General features: G+C 36.3%; 1 protein-coding gene across 1 annotated transcript in view; it reads right to left on the bottom strand.

Moving 5' to 3' along the window:
* Positions 1-12,398, bottom strand: part of RAPGEF6 (Rap guanine nucleotide exchange factor (GEF) 6) — a 213,525-nt gene that overhangs the window by 32,351 nt on the left and 168,776 nt on the right. Inside the window, exons 19-20 of the mRNA XM_012657631.1 lie at positions 9,256-9,639; positions 1,770-1,981 (exon numbers count right to left, since the gene is read on the bottom strand). Of these exons, the coding sequence (XP_012513085.1) occupies positions 1,770-1,981; positions 9,256-9,639 (596 nt within the window). The remainder of the gene's footprint in view (positions 1-1,769; positions 1,982-9,255; positions 9,640-12,398) is intronic.

Raw genomic sequence — 12,398 nt, 5'->3', positions numbered from 1 at the left:
GGGTGCTGGTTACATGGGTGTTTGCTTTTAATAATTCATTGGTTGTCTGTTTGTTTTGGAGGCTTTTCTGCACGTGTTGAACAATTCAATAGAAAGAAGTTGGAAAGAAAAATATTACCAAACAAAACAATAAATACAATCAAACTGTCTTATCCTAGTGTGGCAAGTTTGTGTTTGAATGCACACAGTAAAGATTAGGTCATTAAATATGAAATGTCCGATTTGGAATTGAAGTTTAGTTTATCGTATCTCAAACAAGAAGCAGTACAATTAATCATACTTTGACACAGTTTTGCCATCTTAAAAATAAACGGTAGCTTGCTTACGCCAGCAGCAAAGAAGCCTGGAGAGCAAGTGGCGATGAAATTGCAAAGGGCATTTTCCACAGCTTGTTGAGAATTGAGTATTTTTCCTTGCAAGAAGTGGTCCAAAGCCTGGAAGAAATGGCAGTCAGTTGGTGCAAGGTCTGGTGAATGTGGTGGATGACAGAGTTTCCGCATCCAGCCTCTGTAGTTTGAGCAGCGTTGTTTGTACGACATGGGGTTGAGCATTGTCTTGCAAGGGGATTGTCCTGTCTCTATCAACAAATCTTGGCTGCTTAATCTGAAGCATCCTCATCATTTCATCCACATGGTTGCAGTAGACATCCACTATAATTGACTGACCAGGTTTCATGAAGCCACAGTGGATAATGCCAGCACTGGACCACCAAACAGACATTAGCCCTTTTTGATGAATATTCGTTTTGGGCTTTGTTTTGGCACTTCATTTTCACCCAACCTTTGTGCCAAATGCTTCATAACCTAATACTTTAATTTGCCATATTGTTAACACTATGGCTTTTGTATTCCTAAAATCTGCTGCATTTAACTGTGTAAAGCTTTAGTGACATACAATCATTAGGTTGGAATATATAATAAATCACAATTCTGCAGAATTAGCAATTGTCTAAAAGAATCCATTTTTCATCACACGTAATGATAGGTGTAGAAATGGTTCGCCTGCGTCACGACAGCAAAGAAAGGCAAGCTTCGAGACAATTTCTCTTCTGATGCTCATTTAATTCCTGTGATGCCCATCTATCCAGCTTCTTTACCTTGCTCATTTGTTTCAAATGGTCCAATGTTGTTGCAACAGCAACATCAAACCTTGCTGCTAATTCACGCGTAGGTTGAGATGGATTCGCTTCCACTACAGCTTTCAGCTCATTATTATCCACCTTGGTCTAAGGTTGCCCACGTGGCTCATTTTCAAGATTAAAATCACCAGAATGGAACTTCTTGAACCCATTAGCCACATCCTTCCCAAATACTTGGTTGATATTTCAAGCTGTCTACGCTGCACTGGTTCCACGATGGAACTCTTATTCGAAAGTGACACAAATTTTTGACTTATGCATGGTTTAACAAAAATTGCTCTAAAAAAATTTTGAAAGATAATCACAAGCCAAATCATGTGTCTGAAAGAATGAGGATGTATCTTCACAAAAAAAAAAAAACCAAAAACGAACAAGAAGTTTCAAAGTGAAATGTCGGAGATATCAATTGTCAAAACTTAGTACTTCAGGAAATCGGACATTCATATTTAATAACCTAATATATTAATTTGCTTTTGTTAACAATATGGCTTTTGCATTCCTAAATTCTTCTGTGTTTAACCGTGTAAAGCTTATGTGACATACAATCATTAGGATAGAATACATAATAAATCACAATTCTGTAGAATTAGTTGAAGCTAAACATGTTAATTTTCAAATAACTTTTAAATACCTTCATGTAGAAATGTCATATCTTTCTTGACAACGGGGAAGAGAGGAATAATTGGAGGCTGCATGCTTTGACTACTAAGAATATTTCTATACTTTGCCATGTTTCTAGATGGATCAAAAAGGTCTTGTAGATCTTGGAGATGTTTCTCGTATTTGCTTGGTAACTTTTCCCAAGTACCTCTGAGTCGTGCTACAGGTGCCAGGTTCAATCCACTGCCAAAGATGAGAATAAAAACATTAAAAAGGGACTCAGGGGAGAGGGTGGACTCAGGTCAATAAATTGCATACACCAACTTCTCTAATAAACCTAAAAATAAGCGGGGACATATTTTGACATGTTCAAATTAACAGAGTAGAACTTTGCAAAAAAGAAATAAAGGAGACTCCTTGATCTTAAAACAAGGAGAATTTCTTTTAGAAGAACTACACTACCTGCCTATAGCTACATACCTACATAGTCTTTATTTTATACTTCCATGTAAGTGACAAATGTAATAAATCCACAAAATACACATTTAACTTAAAAAAAAAAAACCTTGAAGCATCACAATGTTGTTTGTTTTACTCAGAAATAATCTTATGGAGACACTACCTACTTGAAACTGGTTTAATTCTGTGGTCTCCAGTCCCTGGGCCGTGGACCAGTACTGGTCTGTAGCCTGTTAGGAACTGGGCTGCACAGCAGGAGGTGAGCGGCAGGCAAGCCAGCGAAGCTTCATCTGTATTTACAGCCACTCCCCATCACTCACATCACTGCATAGGCTCTGCCTTCCTGTCAGATCAGCAGGGGCATTGGAGTAGATCCTCAAAGGAGCACAAACCCTACTGTAAACTGCGCATGCGAGGGCTCTGGGTCACACTCTCCTTACGGGAATCTAATGCCTGATGATCTGAGGTGGAGCTAAGGCGGTGACGCTAGTGCTGGGGAGCGGCTGCAAATACAGATTATCATTAGCAGAGAGGACTGACTGCACAATAAATGTAATGCACTTGAACCATCCCAAAATCATCCTCCTCACCCCTGTGTGTGGAAACACTGTGTTCCATAAAACTGGTTCCTGGTCCAAAAAGGTTGGGGGCTGCTGGTTTAATGCTGAGAACAACTGTTACATGACAACTAAGGCAAGTTCTGGTGCTGAGGAGGCCTTTCTTTTCTGAGATTTTGTCAACTTGTGTCCCTGATTTCAATACTTCTATATCCCTAGGTTCCTAATCCAATCCCCTAATCCTCCAAAAATTCAATGTCTCCTTTCCACAAGATTTTAAATAAGCTCAGATATTCCCTAACTTGAAAAAATAATTCAAGCCAATTACGCTGCAAGTCTTCACTATTCCTTTACCTCTATACTACCATCCCATGGGTAGGCTGCCAAAGGAAGAATGTATATGTAATACCTCAATTTTCTTACCAGTTAATCCTTGTCTCTTAGCCATCTGACCTCTACCCACATCAATGTATGTAAAATGTTCCCTTGATTTCTGATTTTAAGGTGTGGAGTTAAGATATCTTTGTCCCTTTGCTTCTCGGAAATCACCCAAACGACTACAAGGATGAATAACAGAAATGCGTATTTCATTTCTACTCAAACGAAGGAATATCTAACTCCTAAAGATATCTAACACATTAGAAAGGTTGCCAAAAAATAGCCAAGGTCAAACAGGAGTATACCAAGACATTGAAAAATGATGTCTTCAGTTCAAGAGTTCAAACAAAGTCCTCCAGTTCTCCAAAGCAGGTACGTACTCTGGGAACAAAAACAACCCTTTATTTGGAACAACACAACAGAGTTCACAGGCTGACGGGGTTAAGTGGGGCTGGGTCTCCTCTTTACCATGGAGTGCCAGGGAAAGTGAGATTAAACCAGTGCACACAGTGATATCTTTTGGTAGGAATATGTTTAACAGTTAGACAAGGGAAAAGCTGCCCATCACCGTTCACTAGGAAAAGGTAAAGGGTAAAACAATTCACATACAAGGCCAGCTCCTGTTAGCCTGTAATACTGCTCTGGCTCCTGTCTCATGTGAATCTCCTGCAGGAAAACTCACATCATTCAAAGGGAAGGAATGAACACAAGATCTGTAACAAGTAGCCACAAGCAAAAACACAGTTAAAGAGCATAAAGCAGGAAAATGTTGTCAGCAGTCAGACAAAAACTGGGACTAACCAATACCTGGCCATGATTTCAAATAAATTAATAAAATAAACAGCTTAATGTAGTGATACAAGAGCTTAGGGAAAATACGGTAAATGACGGTGATTAAAAATTAACTGGTAAAGTTCAGAAAGAAATGGAAGAAAAAAAATAAAACCAACACAGAAATGAAGGCCAAATTGGAACCTATATAAAGAAAAATAAAGACACTGCTAAGATACTGTGCAAGTCACAGGAAGGAAGGACTAACACAAACACTCAGCACAAATGGACAGAGGTGAAAGGGACTGGAGAGAAAATAATGGACACGGAAGACAAAGGAGCTCTAAACTCTGCATAATTGGTACCCCTGAAGAAGCAAACAAAAATAAGGGAACTTAAAAAATATTCAAAGATATAATTTAAGAAAACTTTCCAGAAACAAAAGAAGATTTGAACTTACAAAGTGAAAAGGTACCACAGTCCCAGAGAACCTGATATAGAAGTTAAAGTGATGCAGAAACATCTGTGTAAAGGTAAATGACTTCAGAAATACAGAAAGAATCTCGGAATGCAGCAAGAAAGAGAAATTCAAGTTCATCTCAGGAACCTAAGTCATATAAAATGCTAGGTGAGGGGCCACTATCTAGGAAGTCCCCAAGAAATAACATGTCAGACAAGAATTTTAGAGCCAAACTGTCATTCAAGTGCAAAAGCCATAGAAAGACATTTTGAATATGTTCAGGAAATATAGCTCCTGCAAGCTCTTCTTCAAGAAATGACTAGAAAGCAAACTTCAACAAAGGGATGATTAGAGAAATCACAAGGAAAGGACTGTGATGCGCATCGTAAGACTAAAACAAAGCTCGGCAAACTATGGCTCACAGTAGTCAAACACACAGATTAAGAAATAAGAACGAGGGACACAACTCTAGGTACAGAAGAATTTAAAAGAGCACAGTAGGCCCATTTGCTCAATTCCACATGCAAATTAATTTAAAGCCTGGATGAAACATACGATATTTTAGGGTCATCAAACAACAACCAGTGAGCCAAATTAGGTCCATTGCCTGGTTTTGTAAGTAAAATTTTATTGGAACACAGCTATGCCCACTTGCTTATCTACTATTTATGGCTGCTTTTGTGCTACAATGGCAGAGCTCAACAGTTACAACAGAGACTATATAGCCCACAAAATCTAAACAATTTCCTTTGCAGAAAAAGTTTGTCAACTTCTGTTTCAGGAAACAATGAAACTGAAAGATATAAAACCTCAAAACATAACAGAGATTGTTAAAGAGCACTAAGCCCAGAGGGTTTCACAGGTGAACTCATTCAAACCTCTAACCAACTACTTTAATTATCTCCAATGCTATTTAAACTGTTAGGATAAACAAGGAATAAAAGCTGCCAAATTTTATGAAACCAGGATAGTACTGCTATTAAGACTCACGAATAGATCACACAAACCAACAAAGAACAACACTATAAATCAATTCATTTATGAAAAATTGTACAAAAATTCTATGTAAAAAATAGCAAAGATTTTTGTAATATATTTAAAGAAAATATACCATGATTAAATGGAGTTCATGCCAGATTAGAAGGATAATTCATTCTCAGAAAACTATTAAAATAACTTACCATACTAATACATAAAGAGAAAAATTTTATGATCACTGTAGGTACTAAAGTATCATATAAATTCAATATTTATTATTAATTTTTAGAAAATCAGTAAAAGAGAACAGAAAGCATAATCTGTTTCTTAACCCAAAGCCAGCATTATGTTTAATGGAGACATGGAAGAATTCCTAGATTAAGAGCCACAAATTACACACAGAGCTTCATAATTACAATCACAGCTGACCCCTGAACAACACAGGTTAGATCTGCACAGGTCCACTTACATGCAGTTTTCCCAATAAATACTGCCAGCCCCCTGCATCTGTGGGTTCTGCATTCCCAACCAAATGCGGACAGAAAATACAGTATTCTTGGGATGCAAAATCTGTGGATTTGGAGGGCTGATTTTTTTTTGTATCCACGGGTTCCACAGGGCCCACTGTGGGACTCAAGTATACCTGGATTTTGGTGTCCACAGGGGTCTTGGAACTAACCCTCCCTGGATACTGAGGGACAACTGTATTATTAAACATGGAACTATCAGCAGATGAAAACAGACAAGATAAATAGAAAAATGGAATGAAAGAAGTAAAGTTCACATTATTTAAAGAAAATTAGATTCTTTAAATAAAAACTCCCAAAATATTAACTGAAAAAAACCCAGAATATAGTAAGGTGCCTATGTACAAAACTGATATATGTAAGAATTAGAAGGCAAAAACTAGTTAGAAAATATAAGGATCCCATTCATAATGTAAGGATCCTATTCGTAATAGATAGGATATTAAAAGATACTAAACATTCAAAGAAAAGTTCAAGATTTGTATGAACACAGATATAAACTCCACAGAGGAAATAAAAGAAAATAGGAACAAGTAGAGTAAGTGTGCTGGGGTGGAAAGAACCACTGTCATAAAAATATCAAGTGTCTGCTAAATTAATCTATACATTTAATGTAATCCCAATGAAAACACAACTTTTTAAAAGAACCAGATAATTGACTCTAAATTTCCCATGAAACACGCATGTCAGAAACAGCCAAAGAAAAGTATGAGGAGAGTAATGAGGGGTTTGACTAGCCCTACCAGACCTTAAAACCTATTTTAATGCTTTAGCAATTATTAATAAAACAGTAAATGAATAGATAGATCAATGGAACAAAGAGTTCAGAATTAAATGCAAATCTGCATGGGATTTTAGTATATAATATATAGCACCATGCAGTTAAGGAAAAAAGATGGATTAATGTTGTTGGATAACTGAGAAGCCATTTGGAACAAAGATATATTCCCCTGCCTCACTGTTTATGTCAAAATGAATTAAAGATTAACAACAAAAAAAAAAAGGTAATGTAAATCAAACTACAATAGTATAAAGAAGAAAATGTGAGAATTTTGGTATAATCTTAGGATGTTCTAAGAGCTTTCAATGTATTAACTCACTGAATCCTCTTAACAACCCCATGAGGTAGGAACTACCATTCTACAAATGGGGGAAACAAAGCTCACATAGTCAGTGAAGTGCCAACATTGGATTCAGACCAAGGCAGTTCTTTGTTCTTAAACCAAATACAAAATGCAGAGATTCCAAGAGAAAAAAATGATAAATCTACATAAAAATAAAAAATTTCTGCATGGCAAAAGCAAACACCACACCACTGTTTTAAATAGCAAAAGGCTAGAAATTTGGAAATACCCATAAATAATGTGTACTCCACAATACAAAAGAATAATTTGTAGTTGTTTAAAAAAATGAGGTAGCTTTGTAAGTACTAACTTGGAATAATTTCCAAGGTAAATAAAACAAAAATAAACCAACGTGGTTTAAAAAATATCTTTATATACTTGCTATGTGTATAGACTGTATCTCTTGAATGAAGAAACTTTCATGGTTGTTTCTGGGGAGAGGAATTTGGGGGGACTAGAGACTGAATGGGAGGAAGAGTCACTTCACACTGTGTAGTCTTTTAGTATCTTTAAAATTTTTTCCATGTACATGTAATGTCTATTCAAAAAGTTAAAAATTATTTTTTAATTATCAAAAATAGGATATTTAATTCCAGCCAGAACAGAATAATTCATCTTTGCTATCTCTGAAGAGTTGATATGTTCTTTATATTCTTTCATATATCTGAACATAGAATACAAGAATATAAAGCAATTATCTTTACATGAACTATGGAAAATGTGCATAACAAATATTCTTTGTAACAAAACAAACCTCTTAACCAAATCTCAGGCCTTTCCTATACTCTTCTTGAGGCTACTGTCCACCACCTTCTCTCAAATCACTCTCTTTTCTTGGCTTTAATGACACTATCGTAACTGTGCTACTCTGTTTCTTGTATTGATTCTCCACCTCTCTGGCTGGATTCTATTTCTTTACCCCCTACAATGAGGATGGCTACTGAGGTATGGTTTTTAGACCACTACCATTTTCTTTCTATACTCTCCTTTTACATCTCTCCTCTCGGTGTCAATCAATTTTCCTTGTGGAATACTCTAGAACTGAGCCTACTATTCTCAAATTCTTTATTGAATGTTTCCCATACAGAAAGGTTCAATTTTTAGCCTTCCAAGTGTTTATCAATGGCATCTTTGTTCCTGTTTTAGACCCAGCTGTTAAAAACTACAAGACAGGTGGTATAATTCCTGCATTTAATAGATAAGAAAACCAGTCTTCAGTTTCCCATTGACACACTGCTAGCACACGGGAGAGGAAGGATTCAAATACAGATGCAGTTGATTCTAAAGGTCACTCTGTTAATCCCTATTCAACATTCCTACAGTATTTAGTTCAATTGCAGCCACTGGTTAATTTAATAAAGGAACATCCTATTACCATGACAGAGTCATGATTACAGTCCCTATAAAGATTCCGCTTTTATCTTACATGAGTAATAGAAACAAATCATTATAAATTCTGTGGGGGAAGTGTGTAGGTGGGATTGGTTGAAGTGCAAATTATGCTGCATATACACGAACATGGCCTTATAAATGGACCTAACTCCCTAACTACAACTCCCCTCCCCTTTAAAATTAGACTTGCTTTAAGAAGAATCCTTTTGTTGATCAGCAGTGTGCTGGACAAGGGTCAGAAAATAAATTATCCAGAATTGGTTTCTCATGAAGAGTGGAGGGAAGGTGGTGGGAGAGCTCAGGAAATCGTCTGCATTCCCTGGGCTGATAAACTTCAAAGGATTTTTGTAATTCTAATGGCCCAGCTTCAGTGACAACATAACCAGCGATAACTCCCATAGGGCCTGGCAAACAGAAGAGTTCACTAAATGGTTGCTATTATTATTATTGCTGTTGTTGTTATTTCAAAATAGCTATTTTAAGCCAAAGCATTGATTTTTCACTGTCGAATCATAGAGAGGTGGGCACTTAAATAAGCACAATACAGAAGTCTCACGATAAAGACCACACACTGGGCACATATCCAGAGAAGGTATAATCACTCAAAGGGGTAAAAGAAAATAAATGAGAAGGCAGTCATCTACAAAAAAAAAAAAAAAATTAATTAACAGAAAGATCAAAGAAACAAAAACAGAAAAAGTCAGTGATGCCAGAATGGAAAATACATTAAATCTAACAATACTTCAATAAAGGCTTATTAATTGAACTTTTCTTTTCATAGGCATTTAATACTTAAGCAGAAAATCAGCTTCATGTCTAATATCACGACAAAACCAAACACAGGTATTTGTACCTATTTGTACAAACTTACCTTATTATTGCAAACATGGAATTGAAGTTCTTACATTCTCGACAATGAAGTGCAATTTTAATAAAATGCTTAATAATTTTCATTCGTTTGAGCTGATTTGATTCCGTTAAAATCTCTAAGGCAACCCAGAATGTCTCTTGGTTTACGATGTCCTCAAACTCTTTCAAATGAGTATTTCCTGTTTTGGAATCTAACTTAAAAAGGTCATCAATATATTCGGTAGGTTCAATATTACGAAACAAATCAAAGTCCCTCATTGACAGCTGGGTGGCCAACTCAATGGTACTGAGCTGCAGCATTGATAGTTGGCTTTCCTTAACTAGTTCTTGAGCATCTTCATCTGAACACAAGGTTTCTGTCTCCATATTATTTTTTAAGTAATACCTAAAGGGGAAAAAATGGTTTTTTAATAAACATAATCGTATGTGACTTCACATTTATAAAAGAGCACTTTTCCTCTTTATTATTGTCAAAATATCATTTTATTTTAAATAACTTTTAGCCGAAAATATTAGCAGACTATTCACTTACAGATGAAATGGAAAATTAACATTTTTAATGAGAAGACTTTTGAGATGTTGTCCTCTTGTCATTTGACATCTATTATTTTAAAGAGTATAAATAATGTTGATTATGCTACGAACTTAATCATTTTATGAAACTACTCACCATGCGTGAACACTCATGTATGTGTATTCTTGAGAATAAAAGCTTTATGAGGGCAAGGCCAGCACCTAGAGTAGTATCTGATACATAGTTTGTACTACAAAAATGTTTATGAACAATATGAATTCTGATTAAGGCAATAATAAATACTTGTTTAAATTCTGCACTCATTACCTTTTTTTCAATCTCCAAGTGAAGCAAAGTAAGAAAATCCACAAAGGAGGGGAAACTCTTCCACTAATGGTTTCTCCCTTGTCAAATACAAAATCTCATTCCAGCAAGTGGCATGGATCAGCAACCATACAAAAGACCTACAGCTTCCTTTTTTTCTCTTCAGATCAACAATTCTATGGCACTTAAACACTAAGAGCCCCAAAGTACTGACAGTTGGAAATATCCTATACCTGGATGTTACTAGGGAAAAGAGATAACATATTGTATTACATGGGTTTACTTTATTCTTTTCTAATAATACAACTTGACTTGGGCCTAATTTTGTATTCCTCTATTTTTTACTGTCAAGAAACCATGTCCTTTTTTCCTGCCTTTATACTGTTCGCGCGCCTTAGACAATGCTGCAAGTAAGAGTGCTGAAACTCATGCAGGGGTGGGGAACCTGCGGCCTTCTGATTTCAAGATTTTTCTTCTTCAAGGAACAAAAGAGGCAAGAAAAGCTTCATCTTTCTCTGCTGCACCCCTTTTAATAAAAGGATTTGTTCTGCAAAATTTGGATTCAGGCAAAAGGCTGCACTTAAGGACCTAGAAGGCCACATTTCACCTTAAGGCCACAGGTATTGTTTATTAAATCATCTAATCCTTACAACATTCCTATGAGGTAGATTCTATTATTACCACCCTCATCATCCTCATGATGACATTCAGGCACAGAGAAGCTAAATAACTTGCCCAAGCTCACACAGTCAGAGCTGGGATTTGAATTTGCGCTGTCTGGCTCCAGGATCTATGCTCTAAACCACCATGCACAGCTAGCAAAGCAGGCTTAGCTCATTCTCTCCTCATAGCAACCACGATGGGCAGTCATTTTAAGGTTTCCAAGGATCTTGTTCCACATGTGAAACTGGGTCACTAAAAAGATTACTCTCAGAGAAAATTACCAGAGTAAGAAACAAATGTACTACTGAAAGAACCTTCGAGTTTACCAAATAATTTTCAGAGTAATTTAAAAATTTTTTAAATGTTCATGCACATTCATAAAAGGAAAACTACTTAGAAAAAGAACTGTAAAAATCATGGCTTCTTTTGCCCAAAGTACATACTGGTCATATTAAAAACAAATTTATAAATTAATACATATACACACTCAGATACACAGAAAGATTCGTATCACTCAGTTTCCTCCTCTGTGAAAAACAGGAATTAGAGCACATCAGTGGTTCTAAGACCTTACTTTAGCAGGAGTGCCAAAATACTAGGTTATTAAGTATGAAATGTCAGATTTTCTTAAGTACTAAGTTTGACAGTTGATATCTCTGACATTTCACGTTGACACTTCTTGTTTTATTTTTATTGTGAAGGTACATCCTCATTCTTTCAAATGCACTGTTTGGCTTGTGATTATCTTTCAAATTTTTTTTTAGCAATTTCTGTGAAACTATGGATGGGTCAAAAATTCGTGTTATTTTTGAATATGAGTTCCATTGTGGAACCAATGCAGTGCAGAGAGCTTGAAATATCAACCAAGTGTATGGGAAGGATGTGGGTAATGAACAAACACATAGTACGTCCATGGTTTGATGTACTATGTGTCAAATCACCACTCTGGTGATTTTAATCTCAAAAATGAGCCACATGGGCAACCTGAGACCAAGGTAGATAATAATGAGCTGAAAGCTGTAGTAGAAGCGAATCCATCTCAACCTATGTGTGAATTAGCAGCAAGGTTTGACGTCACTATTCCCACAATATTGGACCAATTGAAACAAATGGGCACGGTAAAGAAGCTGGATAGATGGGTTCTGCATGAATTTAACAAGCGACAGGAGAGAAATCATCTCGAAGTTTGCCTTTCTTTGCTCTCATGACATAAAGGTGAAACATTTCTACACCATATTGTTATATTGTGATGAAAAATGGATTCTTTTAGACAATCGCAAGCATGACAGTCCAAAACCAAATATTCATCAAAAAAAGCTAATGGTGTCTGTTTAGTGGTCCACCATTGGTTTATCCATTACAGCTTCATGAAACCTGCTCAGTCAATTACAGCAGATGTCTTTTGCAACCAATTGGATGAAATGATAAAGATGTTTGTGATCGAGCAGCTGAGATTGGTTGATAGAGACATGACAATCCTCTTGCAAGACATGTCGCACAAGCAACACTCCTCAAAATACAGAGCCTGGGCTTGGAAACTCTCTGTCATCCACTGTATTCATCAGACCTTGCACCAACTAACTATCACTTCTTCCAGGCTTTGGACCACTTCTTGCAAGGAAAAATATTCAATTCTCAACAAG

The sequence above is a fragment of the Propithecus coquereli genome, unplaced genomic scaffold (genome assembly GCF_000956105.1).
Source record: "Propithecus coquereli isolate 6110/MARCELLA unplaced genomic scaffold, Pcoq_1.0 Scaffold553, whole genome shotgun sequence".
NCBI classification, from domain to species: Eukaryota; Metazoa; Chordata; class Mammalia; order Primates; family Indriidae; genus Propithecus; species Propithecus coquereli.
Note: the sequence above shows the minus strand (reverse complement) of the source record. Positions and strands in the feature narration are given on the sequence as shown.